Source organism: Elephas maximus, chromosome 17 (genome assembly GCF_024166365.1).
Source record: "Elephas maximus indicus isolate mEleMax1 chromosome 17, mEleMax1 primary haplotype, whole genome shotgun sequence".
Taxonomy (NCBI): Eukaryota; Metazoa; Chordata; class Mammalia; order Proboscidea; family Elephantidae; genus Elephas; species Elephas maximus.
The window spans coordinates 11,225,700-11,242,048 of record NC_064835.1 but is presented as its reverse complement, the minus strand read 5'-3'; the positions used below and the strand labels follow the sequence as shown (position 1 = coordinate 11,242,048).

Below are 16,349 nucleotides of genomic sequence, written 5' to 3'. Positions count from 1 at the left end.
GATGGACATTTGGATTGTTTCTGCCTTTTGGCTTTGTGAATAATGTCATCCATTGATGATTCTTCCTTGATATCTATACCGTGATGATTACAAAATGATGAATTTTCCAACTCGAGCATTCCTTCCACAGTTGGCCCTGTAAGGAAGAGCCTTCACTTCTCCCCTCCTTATGTCTGTCATCAGTATGAGTTCTGAATTCCTGTTTGTTTCCAGTGGTATTTTTGTGTTCAGATTGCCCCAGATTTGGCCAGTGAGAGAGCCTTGATGCACGTACTGCCTTCATTTTTCTTGAGTACTTCGTCACTTTCTGGCATGACATGATGCTAGACTTACTTTGTACCTCCCTGCCCCAGCTTTGGAATCAGCCATTTCTCCAGGGACCCCTGATTCCTGTTATTGGGGGGTAGTGTTAAAGATATGGTGGTTTGTTTCCACAAAAATTAAAGCCTTGGAAATGCCGTGGAACAGTTCTACTCTGTCCTGTACGATCACTATGAGTCAGAATCGACTCGACAGCGGTGGGTGGGTTTTTGGTTTTATCAGAAACCAAGATCTGGGGACTAGGTGTGCTTTTTTCTAACTAGGCCTTTTAGTGGAAAGAGCAAGAAAAAAAATACATATACATGTATATGTAAACAAGCATTATACGTGTGCAAGTGTGTAAGCATGTGTTCGTTGTCTTAAGTTTATAAAATGGTTTAGTCCAAGCTAGACTAAGGATAGAAACCTTGTGATACCACTGAATACTTTTTCATTGAACAGACGTGTTGCGTGCCTTAGACAGTGTTAGGCACTGGGGATACTGTGATGAACAAGGCAGATAGGGTTCCTACCTTCACAGTCTGGTGGAAAGGATGGCTAGTTGTACATATAATTTCAGTATAGCATGATGGACACATTTCAAGTTGAAATTGCAAAGACATATAGTCCTAAGGGGAAGATGGAATAACTTGGAAGAAGTGATCCATGTTCTGAGCAGAGAATACAATGGTAGTGATGGACCAGAGGTGAGAGTGCGCTTTGTGGACCAACCAAAAGAAGTTTGTCATGACTGGAGAGAACATCAAGATAAGGCTGTGCGTTATCAGATACATAGGCAATTTGGGTGCAAATATTAAAAATATTTAGGAGTCTGTATTTTTATTTTTTATTATTGTACTTCAGATGAAGGCTTATGGAACAGACTAGCTTCTCATTAAACGATTAGTACATGTACTGTTTTGTGACATTGGTTACCAACCCCACGACATGCCAGCATTCCTTTCTTGACCTTGGGTTCCCTATTACCAGCTTTTCTGTCCCCTCCTGCCTTCTTGTCCTTGCCCCTTTGGTCTCGTTTTGTTTTATGGGCCTGTTCTAATCTTTGGATGAAGGGTGAACCTCAGGAGTGACTTCATTATTGAGCTAAAAGGGTGTCCAGGGGTAGGAATCTGCTTTGAGGTACAGGAATGAAAAGACTTATGATGAGTTCTTCTACTCTAGGGACTGTATCATTCAACTTTGTATCTCCAATACTTAGCGCAGCATCTGGCAGAAAGTAGGCTCTCAAGGTTCAGTTATGCTTAGAATACTTGAGGTAACCTATGTCTACAGGTGAACTTGGTCTAGGGAAGTATTTAAGAGCGTTAACTGCAGTCAGTCTGCCCCGGTTGAGTTCCAGCTCTACTCCTTTCTAAGTTAATTATTTTGGGTACCTCTCTAAGCCTCGATTTCCTCACCTATAAAATGGGAGTACTAGTACATTACGTAGGGTTGTTGTGAAGGTTACGGTAGATGATTCATATAAGTATGCTTAGTACAAGGAGCTGTGGTGGCACAATGGTTAAGTGCTTGGCTGCTAACTGAAAGGCCAGCCATCCAAACCCACCACCCACTCCACAGGTAAAAGGACTTGACGGGTGAAAAGATCTGACGATCTGCTCGCCTAAAGATTATAGCCTTGGAAACCCAATAGGGCAGTTCTACTCTCATACAGAGTTGCTATGAGTCGGAATCAGCTCGACAGCACACAACAACACGTTTAGTATAGTGCCTAAAACCCACCGCCATTGAGTCAGTTCCAACTCAGAGCAACCCCATAGGATTTCCAAAGCTGTGAATCTTTATGGAAGCAGACTGCCACATATTTCTCCTGCAGAGCCGCTGGTAGTTTCAAACCACTGACCTTTTGGTTAACAGTCAAGCTCTTTAACATGTCTGCCACCAGGGTGCCTTAAACAGGATAAGTGCTCAATAAATGTCGAGGACTATTATTTTATTAGTAGTCCTGTCAAAAAAGGAAGTTGGTTAATTTAGCAGACCTAATTTTTTTTTTTTTTTAATTCTTATGACCATTGTTGTGTGTCGTAGAGCCAATTGTGACTCATAGTAACCATATGGTACAGGGTAGAACTGCCCCATAGGGTTTCCTAGACTGTAATCTTTACAGGAACAGATTAGCCAGATCTTTTCCAGCTGTGGAGCTGCTAGAAAGTTCTAACAGCTGAGCACTTAACCATTGCTCCACCAGGGCTCCTTCAGTGGATTCTTACTGGCTCCTGTTTCCCATCTTGTGTTAAAATTTGAAATTGACTTCTTGCTTGTACACTCAATATTGATATAGCATATAGGTGATTAGTACTGCAGCCACTCTGCCAGTCTGACGTCTAGCTTTTTCTGTAGAAATACTAAGCAATCTCTTAGGGTTTTAATTGTGAGGATCAGATACAAACTATAAACAAAGTATTTTGATCTAGCAAATCACTGTATGAATATCAGCATTACTTTAGACCCCTAAGACTACCATTCATACTGTCTTTCTTCCCTGTGTTTTCTCCTGAGAATTCATGGAAAGCACAAGATGTTTCCTAGAACCATTGGGTAACACGATAAATAATAGGATTTTGGAATCAAAGGAATTTAGAAATCCTCTAGTAAAATCCAACCTCATGACTGGTGACTGGCTGGCTGTCTGCTACTGTTGTTCTGATTCTTACTCACCTTCTCTTTCTGTTTTGTTTTGTTTTTTCCCTAAAATGTATCTGCTGTCTTTTGTAGTACTCGCTTTTACAGTTTTATCCAGGCATTTGAGTTTTTTTAAGAGCTAGAACTTAGTTGCAGTTGGCTATAATATTGTTGGAGAATGAGCCATATACAATTGTATGCTCACAAAAGAGGATTTTACACTGGCAAGGTTGAACCAAATATACTACAGATCTTCTCTCATGTCTTCCACTGATGTGGCCATCTGTGACTATACTTAGGGTCTGAATGCTGCGCTCAGTAGCCTAACTTTGGCATTCTGAAGGGATAGCTTTATAGGAACACTGACTTCTTTGGAGAGTCTAAAAAAAGCCACTGTTTTATTCTGCTTAATGTTATGAACCCTTATACTAATTCAGAGCTATAAGACTGAGGTAATAGTCTTGCCACCTCCAGACCCTGGGCATACCTTTTGAAGACTTTTTAGATAAGAAGATGAAATGGAGGGTAGCGAGTCCATTACTGAGGGAAGCATGGAAGGTCCTTACTGTAACAAAATTTCATACTAACTCAAGAATCTCTAATTATTTTATCAACTATGTCTGACAGTATAAGTCAGTTCTCCTTCCTTCCTGGTTACCATTAAAAAATTGGGGTGCATCCCTTAAGTTAAGAGATATTATTGAAATTACTATCTCCTACCTCCTTTTTTCTGAGTAGTAGGGGGCCTCTGTGACAGTCACTGTTACCTCCTCCACAGTACCCATAGTTTTCTTTGATCCTGAAACTAAGATTCTTAAGCTCAGCTGGCAGTGAAAATAAGAGGAACAGCTACTCTAAATGTAGTTTTGAGCTTTTGTAGGTACCACACCTTTGAAAATGTCGCTCAGTACTAGGAAATTGGAAAGTATACAATTTTGGGATTGTAGGTAACAGAAATCAACTTTGGCTAACTTAAGGAAAAGGAAATTTATTGAAAGAATATCAAGAGTTCACAAGATAGATTAATGAGAAGTCTGGAGAAACTTAGAGATGGGCCAAGAACTGAGGCAGGTCTGAAGGGCTCGGAAGCAGTGATGGATGCACTCTAAGAACTGAGATTCTTCAGAGGGAGCGTTCACCTGGTTTACCTTAGGTCACGTGTCTACCACGTGGCTTAGAAGGTTGGCCAGATTCTATCAATTAGGGGTTGGAAGTAGCTCTTCAGAATGAAATTGAGGTGCTTTTAACCAGTTGTTGAGTTGATTCCTACTCATGGCGACTCTGTGTGTGTGTGTCAGTAGGACTGTGCTCCATAAGGTTTTCAGTGACTGATTTTTTGGAAGTAGATCACGAAGCCTTTCTTCTGAGGCAAACCTCCAACCCTTTGGTTCGCAGCTGAGTACGTGAACCATTAGCACCACCCAGGAACTCTCAGATCCTACTAGGAAAGGGAAATGAATACTGGGTAGCCAGAACACAACAGATATCTGTTGAATCAGTCCTTAGACCTTATAGTTCAGCATTGACTTAGAGCTAGGCAGCCCTAAGGTGTTTTTTTGTTTTTATTTTTAAATAACAGCTTTGTTGAGATATAAATCACATACCATACAATTCACATCTTTATAGTGCACAATTCAGTGGTTTTTAGTATATTCACAGAGTTACAGCCATCACAATCAATTTTAGGGCCTTTTCATCACCGCAAAAATAAATCCCTTTAATAGTTGTCCTTCGTTTTCCACCACCCTTAAGCAACCACTAATCTATTTCCTGACTATAGATTTGCCTATTCCAAACATTTCATTTAAATGGAATTATACAATATGTGGTCTTTTATGACTGGCAGAAGGTTTGTCCATGTTGCAGCACGTGTTAGTACCTCATTCCCTTTTATTGCCAAATGACACTCCATTGTGTGGATATACCTCATCTGGTGTGTCCATTCATCATTTGACAGGCGTTTGTGTCGTCTCCGCTTGGTGGCTGTTATGAATGATGTTGTTGTGAACATTTGTTTGCAGGTTTTTGTGTGGAGATACGTTCTCATTTCTCTTAGGTATGTGCCCAAGAGTAGAATTACTGGGCTGTGTGGTCACTCTGTTTAACCTTTGGAGGAGCTGCCAGACGGTTGCTCAAGTGGCTGCACCACGTGATATTCCCACGAGAAGTGTATGAGGCTTCCAGACTCTCCACATCCTCGCCAGCACATACTATTAGCAGCAGACCTAAGTTTGAATCCTGGTTCTAGCATTTCTTATGTTGTGAGTTGGGCAAAACAATTAAATCTCTCTGAGGATCTGTTTTCGTCAGCTGTAAAACAAGTGTAAAATACACAGAAACTGTAAGTGCCTAGCATGCTGCTCAGGCACATAGTAAGTGTGAACAACTTTTAGTTTCTTTTCCTCCTCCCTGACAGCACCTCCTGATTTTCATTTGGGTCACAAAGCTGTCAGAGCCTGACTTGAATTCTCTTGCTTCGTATTACCTAATCTTCTTAGGAAACAGTGTGCATGTGTTTAATTCTCTGACTGCTATTCAAAATGGCCACCATATGGGGGAGAATACCAGTTCAATTTAACTTCCAGATATGTGAACAGACTAGCCTGCTTATTTTGTTAAAGCCTTATATTTGAACAGTCTGGCCTAGCGGTTAAGAGTTCCGCCGCTAACCAAAAGGTTGGCAGTTCAGATCCACCATCTGCTCCTTGGAAACCCTATGGGGCAGTTCTGCTATGTCCTGTAGGGTCGCTGTGAGTCGGAACCAACTCATTAGCACCTAATAACAACAACTATCAGAGAGTGCAAACAAATAGAATAAATGGCCTTAATCCGAGTCAGTCAGATGGTGAGACAGAAATGGAAATTAAGATATCCGCAATGTAGAAAGACAACACTCAATACAGGGGAGGTCAGCACAACTGGACTAAACCAAAAGCAAAGAAGTTTCCTGAATAAACTGAATGCTTCGAAGGTTAGCGAAGCAGGGCAGGGGTTTAGGGACCATGGCTTCAGGGGACATCTAAATCAGTTGGCATAATAAAATCTATTAAAACATTCGGCATCCCACTTTGAGGAGTGGTGTCTGGGGTCCTAAACACTAGCAAACAGCCATCTAAGATGCATCAATTGGTCTCAACCCACCTGGATCAAAGGAGAATGAAGAACACCAACAACACGACCTAATAACGAGCCCAAGAGACAGAAAGGGCTACGTGAACCAGAGACTACATCATCCTGAGACCAGAAGAGCTAGACGGTACCTGGCCACAACCAATGACTGCCCTGACAGGGAACACAACAGAGAACCCCTGACGGAGCAGGAGAGCAGTGGGATGCAGACCCCAAATTCTCATAAAAAGACCAGACTTAATGGTCTGACCGAGACTAGAAGGACCCCAGTGGTCATGGCCCCCAGACCCTCTGTTGGCCCAGGGCAGGAGCCATTCCCAAAGCTAACTCTTTAGACAGGGATTGGACTGGACAATGGGTTGGAGAGGGATGCTGGTGAGGAGTGAGCTGCTTGGATCAGGTGGACACTTGAGACTGTGTTGGCACCTCCTGCCTGGAGGGGAGATGGGAGGGTAGAGGGGCTTAGAAGCTGGCAAAATGGACATGAAAATAGAGAGTGGAAGGAGGGAGCGGGCTGTCTCACTAGGGGGAGAGTAATTGGGAGTATGTAGCAAGGTGTATATAAGTTTTTATGTGCGAGACTGACTTGATTTGTAAACTTTCACTTAAAGCACAATAGAAATTATTTAAAAAAAAAAAAAAGATATCCCCAATCTAATTCTGCCTTGCCTCTCTTCGTTCCGAAGTTATAGAGAACCTTACTCACCAAGTCTTTTAGACACCCTCTAGTCCTACCTTTTCGAATGCTGTAGAACTGAGTAGTATGCAGGTGAACTCGAAAAACTACAGAAGAGAATTAACCTGTGGGGGCAATGGGAGCCTTCAGAACTACAGAAGATAAATTGAATTTACCCAAAGTGGGTGGAAAGAGATTAAGACGAAAGGGTCAAAATCAATATTCTCTTTGACCTGCTTTAAAGCAGCTTGTTTAATGCTGGCCGTAGGTACAAGGTAACAGACTATCGTCACTGGACCGTTTTCGTAGTACTGGCAGCTATGTTATTCTGACCTTGTGGAAACCCATCTGACCCATTTGTAGACAGAATAAGTGTCATGGTAGCAGATGGTTGTCTTGATGCATACAACTTAGAAGTTTCTACAGTAACTGTTTAAAGTGCTAGAGATACTCTTTCAGCCATTAGCCTAGGCATTAAAAAATCGTTGCCGTTGAGTCGATTGCGACTCATAGCAACCCTATAGACTAGAGCTGCCCCCATAGGGTTTCCAAGGAGCGTCTGGTGGGTTTGAACTGCCAGCCTTTTGGTTAGCAGCAGTAATTCTTAACCACTGCACCACCAGGGCTCCAGCATAGAAGAAACAAATTATGTCAGTTATTGTGAATCTGTTTTCTAATTTATTTTCCTAGTTTAAAAAATTTCACTAATCATTTTCTTTTGACAGTGAATAACTAGTTGAATTTTTCCAACCGTTCATTCTACCGTTCATTCATGTTTTACTTCCAGGTCAGTCAGGTAAACGGACTGGGACTTTCCTTGCTCTTATTTTTTCAGTGTCAACAAGACACTTGTGATTCAGTAAATAGCATTTTTCAGCTTTTAAAAAGGTTTGTTAAAGATGTCCCTTATTTTTAAGACTGAATATTCTTTTTTTTTAATAATTGTGCTTTAAGTGAAAGTTTACAAATCAAGTCAGTCTCTCACATATAAACTTACATACACCTTACTACATACTCCCACTTACTCTCCCCCTAATGAGTCAGCCTGCTCCCTCTTTTGCCAGTTTCTAACCCCCTCTACCCTCCCATCTCCCTTCCAGACAGGAGATGCCAACATAGTCTCAAGTGTCCACCTGAGGCAGGTAGCTCACTCCTCATCAGCATCTCTCTCCAACCCATTGTCCAGTCCAATCCATGTCTGATGAGTTGTCTTTGGGAATGGTTCCTGTCCTGGGCCAACAGAAGGTTTGGGGACCATGACTGCCGGGATTCTTCTAGCCTTAGACCATTAAGTCTGGTCTTCCTATGAGAATTTGAGGTCTGGATCCCACTGTTCTCCGGCTCCCTCAGGGGTTCTTTGTTGTGCTCCTTGTCAGGACAGTCATCGGTTGTGGCCAGTCACCATCTAGTTCTTCTGGTCTCAGGATGATGTAGTCTCTAGTTCATGTAGCCCTTTCTGTCTCTTGGGCTCATAATTACCTTGTGACCTTGGTGTTCTTCATTCTCCTTTGATCGGGGTGGGTCGAGACTCATTGATGCATCTGAGATGGCTGCTTGTCAGCATTTAAGACCTCAGACACCGCATTTCAAAGTGGGATGCAGAATGTTTTCTTAATAGAATTTATTTTGCCAATTGACTTAGATGTCCCCTGAAGCCATAAGACTGAATATTCTTGTTCTTGTGATCTTTTATAACAAGTGTTAGTGTGAGAATTCTGTTTTTACAGTGACATGGTGTCTTTTGCCAGATGATAAAGCATGTTGCATTTTAAGCATCAAACTAACCATTCAGTAAGTTCTTTTTCACAAACATGACAATACTGCTCTGCCATCACCAGGGCATATGCTTTAGTTTGTGTTTTAGTAATGATTAGCGAAAGTTTCTATATGTTTGGAAGCTGAAAGAAAAACAATCTTTCCTCCCTTTTATTATAAATTGTATGGAGGATTTGGAATGAAAACTGACATTTTAGAAGTATTTTTAGCATTTCTAAAGTAACCTTTACAGATGAACAGTTATCTCTCAAATTTGGGGATGTAAAAACGTATTAGATATGATTACTAAAAATTACTATATTTGGTCTTTTATTAAATATTAAATATGTGTTAAATTTCCTTTGCACGTCAAGGGATTAGTGCCAAGAACCAGGTTGCAAATTCTTTCTGATTTATTTACTGTTTCCAGAGTCTTTTAAACTTTTTTGCTATATATTTGGTAGTGTCGTGGCTGTACTACACTCCCACTCCTTTCAGCCCTAGTCCAGAATTTGCCCACCATAAGCAAGGCTAGGAAACCCTGGTGGCATAGTGGTTAAGTGCTATGGCTACTAACCAAGACACCAGCAGTTCGAATCCACCAGGTGCTCCTTGGAAACTCTATGGTGCAGTTCTACTCTGCCGTGTAGGGTCGCTATGAGTCGGAATCGACTCGACGGCAGTGGGTTTGGTTTTGTTTTTAAGCAAGGCTAGTAGTATAGAAGGCCCTGAGTCTTGCTCTTTTTCAGTGATGGGCAATGATGATACCTCTCTGGAAGCAGAAGTGTTCTTTGCTTTTTTATTTAATAGCTGTGGTTTACTTTGCCCTCAGTATGTAGGAATCACAAACTGACAACATAAAAAAAATCCTATTTTATTACTTCCAGGAATTTATTTGGTAAAGACCCTAAAACAATATATGAATGTTCTAAAACATCTGCATCTAAAAATCATCATCTTAAATGTTTCTTGTGCTTTTAATTTTTAACATGAGATGGAGAAAGATGGTCTTATAAGAAAAAGCAGGTTCTTTCTTCCAGAATCTGTGAAGAGTGGTTTCTAGGTGTTTGGTGTAATGGTAGAAGTAGGAGGCAGTTGCTGCCACTGTAGTTTGTCCTAAGCTATTGCCATTGTCTTTTCTTTCTTTATGACCAGGGCATAGGTTTCACAATGACTAGTTTAGGTTAGGGTTCAATACTTTACTATAATACCATTAGATCTACCTGATCCTTGAAAGAAGTCTGAATTTGGGACTAGTTACTACTCTTAACCTAATTTGAGCCTGTTCACAAAACCTCAATCACCTTGAGTCTGATAGTCACTCTGTCTTTGAAATGTAGCTACTTCATTGAATCATTATATTATCTTAGACTTTACCATTAGAAGTGAGGAAGTACTAGTCAGCTGGCCTATAAAGTTAAATTTGGAGTGACAGAGTATTTTTTTGAGTTAATATTTAACCAGAGGATTAGGTAGCAGCCTGGTTTTCACATAGACATAGAATTATAAAGACTATTTTTATTGTTTTTTTTTTTTTTAACAGTTTTCAGAGTGTTAAGACCTTAATTCTTTTCAGATGAAATAACCTCCTATTATTTCCTAGTATCCTTCTCAAGCGCTGATCTTAGAACTATCATAAAGGCGGGGGAGGGGGAGCCATTACTAAGTGACTGGAATGTCTTTTGGATGGGGTGGTACTGTCGTCTGTCCATGATGCACTTTTTGTACATTGAGATAGAGTTTAAAATGTGCTCCGTGAGCAGATATGGTAAATACTTGATGATAATGATGGTGATGTTGAGTGGCCTGGTAATTTACTTGGTTCTCATGTAAAATGTAAATGTAGAACACTTCAAAGTAGTACTAGAGAGATATCTTTCAGTGTATTTCAGAGAAGAATTTGCTTATGTACTGTTTTTGTTCACAAGCCATTTTGTTATCTTGTCTCTTTTAGGAGGAGAGCATTCCCATTGCTTTATCTGGTAGGGATATCTTAGCTAGAGCAAAAAATGGAACAGGCAAGAGCGGTGCCTACCTCATTCCCTTACTTGAACGGCTAGACCTGAAGAAGGACAATATACAAGGTTAGTTGAAGAAAGGCTTTTGTTTATTTAAACTAAAAATGGTAGTTTAAACTTAGGAATTATATACAAGATATTATCGTCTTTTTTTAGTCAGAATTTACATAATCTGGAAGAGTCATGCTTTCTTTTCTCAGCTTTTGACCCAGTGACCCTTACTTTTTATAATGAGTTTGTTTTCAAAGTACTTTAATATGATACACAGATTTTTAAAAATTATTTTAGCTTTTTTGGTGAAAATATATACTGCAAAATTACACCAATTCAACTGTTTCTACATGTACAAATCAGTGGTGTTCGTTACATTCATCAAGTTGAGCAAGCATTCTCACGATCCTTTTCCAAATTATTCCACCACCGTTAAAATAAACTCACTGCCCTCTAAGCTTCTCATCTAACCTTTTGAGTTGCTGTTGTCAGTTTGATCCCATGTAAATAATTCTTTAAAAGAGCACAGTGCTCAAGGCATTCTTTACTAATTAAGCTAAAATACTATTTGGTTTAAAGATGATTTCAGGGGATGGTTTCAGCTTGATAAGGTTTAAAGATTTTTTTCAGGACAGTATTTTCAGGGATCATCCACCCTCAGTGGTGTCAGAAAATCTGAATTCTACATTCTGTTACACGTTTCCTGCCTTTTGATCAGGAGTCTTTACAGAATCTTTGATCAAAAAGAGAAACAACCTTTTCTGTTTAAAGGTTTGTGGTTTGGGGACTTGAAGAGCTTAGGGAGTGAAGAAGAAATAAATTTCCAGAGTTGTACCCAGAGTAAACTAATTAAGTTTTTGTCTTGTTCTTAAATTTTAAGTTTTCTTGATCTGTAATTTTTGTTCCTTCTAGCTTCCTTTTATCTACTTTCATATGATACAAATAGAACCTGGGAAGGGATTTCCTAGTTGGCTGTTTTAGACTGGTGGAATCTCCTACTGTTAAGCTAATGTAGTTAGGACGTCTTAGAAATGTCAGGCTGATAATTTTTTTTTTTTTCAATTATTTTGTTGAGAATATACACGGCAAAAACATTCCAATTCAAGTTTCTACACATACAGTTCGGTGACATTGATTACGTCCTTTGGGTTGTGCAGCCATTCTTACCCTCCTTTTCTGAGTTGTGCCTCCTCCATTAACATAAACTCACTGACCCCCTAAGATTCCTTTCTGTCAAGTTGCCGTTGTCAGTTTCATCCCATATAAACCAAAAAACCAAACCCAGTGTTCTCGTGTCGATTCCAACTCATAGCGACCCTACAGAACAAAGTAGAACTGCTCCATATAGATAGGTCTTAAAAGAGTACAGTGCTCAAGGGAGATAGTCTTAACGAGGTTAGCTGAACCGCTGTTTGGTTTTAAGAAGACTTCAGCAGATATGTTTGGTTTAAGGTTTGAAGATTATCTTAGGGCAATAGTTTCAGGGCTCCAGAAAGTCTGGATTCCATTAAGTTTTGAAATTCTATTCTGTATTTTCCCCGTTTTGATTAAGATTCTCTTACAGAATCTTTGATCAAAATGTTCAGTAATGGTAGCTGGGCACCCTGGTCTCATGGCAGGGTTAATAAACTTTGAGCTAATGCTGCCAACTTAAGAGACCCATTAAAGATTTGTAACTAAGGAAGAGTACAGTATTTAATATGGCATTATTGCTGAGGAAAAGTCTAAATTAAGAACAATAAAATAGGTTCTTTTTTTTTTTTAAAGAAGATTCATTCAATTTTTTAAAATATCTGTTAGATGTATTATGATTCATCTTTTTAATATTTCTCTGTGTGCAGATCTCAAAATGTGACGTTCTTTTTTTCTGTTTTCTCTGTTCCTTGATGTTTTCTAGCAATGGTGATTGTTCCCACTAGAGAACTTGCTCTACAGGTCAGTCAAATTTGCATCCAGGTCAGCAAACACATGGGAGGGGCCAAAGTGATGGCAACTACAGGAGGAACCAATTTACGGGATGACATAATGAGGCTTGATGACACAGGTAGGAAATTATTGATACAAGGTGCCATTACTCTGTTGAGTGTCATTTCAGTCACAGGTGCTTCCTTTAAAATTATTAAAAATTAACAAGGAACAGAAACACTGCAGTAGAAAAATTAATAAAGTGAATGCTTATCTAAGCATATGAGTGCATACAAGCAGTATATCTATAGTAATACTTGAAAGGATAGCCAACCTTACTAGTAATGAAAGAAATGTAGATAAAAACAGTAAATTGGTATTAATTGTGCCTATCTAATTGGCAAAGCTGAAAAGTATTAATAACTATAATAATGCAAGTTTGTGGAGAGATAGGTTCACTTTCCACATGAGAGTGTAAATTGATACATTCTCTGTGGTGGGCAATTTGGCAGTATATTTCAAAATTGTAAATGTGTATTTTCAAGAACATATTTTAAAGAAATGGGCAAGTGCAAGGCTGTATGTACAAGGTTGTTTACTACAGTGTGGTTTATATTACTGAAAAATTTGAACAACCTAAGCGTACCAGATATGCCACTGTACATTGTGGTATAGTCTGAATGGAATTTTACGTAACCATTAAAAAGTGAAGTTGATCTGTATTAGTTTTCATGAAGAGACCTCTGTGGTATCGTATTGAATGAAAAAAGGAGGTAATGAAACAGCAAGAAAGAGATCACTTACAAAATTAGACGTCTGTGTCTGTATAATAGTTATTTGATTACTTGAACTACCTTGATGTAATCTTGATATTGCACACTTCTTTGATTCTCATTTGATCCGTGTAACAATTTTCTGAAGACCATTGCTATCGATTAGAGGTATTGTTGTGTCAGAGGCTTGGCATGCCTTCCATTATTCACTGGGGACTGTTCGAAGGCAAGGAAGCATGTCCCTTATTTGGAACAGGTAATTTGGGAACCTGCCACCCAGTGTAGAGGTGAAAGAAACAAGTAATCTCTAGCGAATTTTAGGTGAAATGGAAATTCATCTTCTAAAACACAGCTTTGTGCCCCTTTGTGTTATTTCTGTCTCTGCAACGAAGTTTCTGATAAAATACGTACACGATAAGCCTTTACTGTATTCTTTTTGCCCAAGCTCAAGTTAATGAGAACATACGTTTTCTGTGTCTTGTGTAGTGCATGTGGTGATAGCTACCCCTGGGAGAATCTTGGATCTTATCAAGAAAGGAGTAGCCAAGGTTGATCACGTCCAGATGATAGTATTGGATGAGGTAATGTCTCTTCATTTGGAAAGATTCTGTTCTGTACTATTCTGTGCTTTGCTTATGGCTGCTAGTGAGTGAAACAAAAGCTCTTTGTGTTTATGACCTTCTAATAAATGCACAGCTCTTGTCAGCTCTAACCAGTCTGCTTATAAAACATGTCTTGCCCTTCAAATGCAATAGATAGGCATTCATAGGAGTTCAGCCTTGTCTTTTTTCCTTAGGGATACAAATAATCTAGGTTTTATTTTTATTTCTCAGGTAGTTAATAAATAAAGCAAATGCTTTATAAAAGTCTCTTTCCAGTCGGTGATACATCTCAAAGCATGCACTATCTCTAACACCGCTTCTGTCCCCATTTAGCATATACTACTTTGTATTCTTTGGTTTTGGGTCTCTGTTAAATGTATTACCTCACCAGGGTATAAGTGCCTTTAAATAATCTTACTCAACTCTGTATCCTCAGTTCCTAGCAGAATTTCATACATATAACATATCAGTGTTAATGTTTTAAAATGAAGTTATTTACCCATTTGGTGTGTATTTTAGGTAACTAGTTCAAGGTTGGAAACCCCAGTGGTATAGTGGTTAAGAGCTATGGCTGCTAACCAAAAGATCAGCAGTTCGAATCTACCAGACGCTCCTTGGAGACTCTGTGGGGCAGTTCTAATCTGTCCTACAGGGTCACTGTGAGTCGGAATTGACTCGATGACAGCAGGTTTTTTTTTTGTTGTTGTTTTTGGTTCAAGCTTGATTATGGTTTGATTCACATCAGACTTTATCTTTGCGTAATAAAAACTAACATTTATTAATCACTTTGTGCCGGCACATTTAAGTGCTTTATATGTTTTTTCACTTAATCTTCACAACAATCGTATGAGATGTAGGCACTGCTACTTCTTTAAACATCCCAATTTTATAGCTATGGAAACTGAAATACAAAGATGTTAATAACCTCCCAACACAGCTAACAAGTCAGAGACAAGAGTTCAACCCAGGTAGTTTAACTCTAGAGCTTGCACTTTTAACCAATACGCCATATTGCCTCTCTAATGGAAATCACATTAAACGATTTAAATTCTGTTATGGGAGCAGGGGTTTTATCTGTCTAGAGGCCCCCCGCACCCCAGATACTCGGGATTATAGACTTTCCCCCATCTGATTACTTGGTTTTCAAACCACTGGGAGTTTGTCTTTGTGTCATTGGACAGTATACAGTGTTGTGGAGAACTTAGTGCTCACAACCAGGAGCATTCCATGGATCCTCTTGTTGGACAATACCTTCTTCTCTAACCAGAGGCTTTAGACATGTTGGACAATACCTTCTTCTCTAACCAGAGACCTTAGACATGTTGGACAATACCTTCTTCTCCAACCAGAGACCTTAGACATGTTGGACAATACCTTCTTCTCTAACCAGAGACCTTAGACATGTTGGACAATACCTTCTTCTCCAACCAGAGACCTTAGACATGTTGGACAATACCTTCTTCTCCAACCAGAGACCTTAGACATGTTGGACAATACCTTCTTCTCTAACCAGAGGCTTTAGACATGTTGGATAATACCTTCTTCTCTAACCAGAGACCTTAGACATGTTGGACAATACCTTCTTCTCTAACCATATGTTAACCAGAGACCTTAGACATAATATTTCATAGTTTTTAAAGTTGTCTGTTCTTTCTACTGTAGGCTGATAAGTTGCTGTCACAGGATTTTGTACAGATAATGGAGGACATTATTCTCACGCTACCTAAAAACAGGCAGATTTTACTCTATTCTGCTACTTTCCCTCTTAGTGTACAGAAGTTCATGGTGAGTATAAATCTGTACTTGGAAACGATGCCATCCTGTTTCCTATGATATATTTCCTATGAGATTGACATTCCTGTGATATTGATGATATCTTCCCTGTGATACTGATAATGTACAGGTAGTCACCGACTTACAACAGCATTCTGTTCTGATGACTCCATTGTAAGTCGGTTCTTAGTCAGATACCTCTTTTTTTTTTTTTAAGTTTTCATTATTATTGCCTTTTATTTTCAGTGTCTTTATAACCTTATAAATCCAATCTTTGTCTTTGGGGTTTGGAAGCATTACATAAAAATGTGCAGATATGTTTTAACACTGTATGTAGTACATACTACTGATGATAAGATGTACAAAAAAAAACCCCAGACACTTTTAAGTGCGACTTGTCATAACTGGAAGACGTTGTAGGTTGGGACTACCTGTATACTTTATACTCATTATTTCAAGTTTTGGCTTTTTCTTCGGCTGATGAGTTAAGATTTATTGTGAAAAATTTTTTTAAAAAGCTGTAACACTAAGTTGACTAAATTCTTCATTGTTCATTTAGCTTTCCTTATCAGGCTGACATAGCCGTTGATAACCAGATAAATTGACTATGGCATAAATCCTGTATACAAAGTACAGCGTTTTTACTACATATCTGAATCTGAGATCTCCCACCTTATGCTAATTTATTTGATCCATGACTATCATATATACTTGTTTTGAAGAGGAGTGCATCATTTATAGCTAGTGTTAAACAGACAAAAACATATATTTGGAGTTTTAAGAG

At 39.1% G+C, this 16,349-nt stretch overlaps 1 protein-coding gene and 1 long non-coding RNA gene across 5 annotated transcripts in view; one reads left to right on the top strand and one right to left on the bottom strand.

Annotated features, from left to right (window-relative positions):
* Nucleotides 1-16,349, top strand: part of DDX6 (DEAD-box helicase 6) — a 36,327-nt gene that overhangs the window by 10,108 nt on the left and 9,870 nt on the right. For all 4 annotated transcript variants that reach the window (XM_049856624.1, XM_049856623.1, XM_049856621.1 and 1 more), the window contains exons 5-8: nucleotides 10,458-10,587; nucleotides 12,410-12,556; nucleotides 13,677-13,771; nucleotides 15,455-15,577. In XM_049856624.1, the coding sequence (XP_049712581.1) occupies nucleotides 10,458-10,587; nucleotides 12,410-12,556; nucleotides 13,677-13,771; nucleotides 15,455-15,577 (495 nt within the window). The remainder of the gene's footprint in view (nucleotides 1-10,457; nucleotides 10,588-12,409; nucleotides 12,557-13,676; nucleotides 13,772-15,454; nucleotides 15,578-16,349) is intronic.
* On the bottom strand, nucleotides 15,085-15,385 carry LOC126060477 (uncharacterized). Its single transcript, XR_007513598.1, has 3 exons — nucleotides 15,331-15,385; nucleotides 15,208-15,289; nucleotides 15,085-15,166 (listed from the first exon to the last, which is right to left on the bottom strand). It is a non-coding gene; the product is annotated as an uncharacterized LOC126060477 (long non-coding RNA).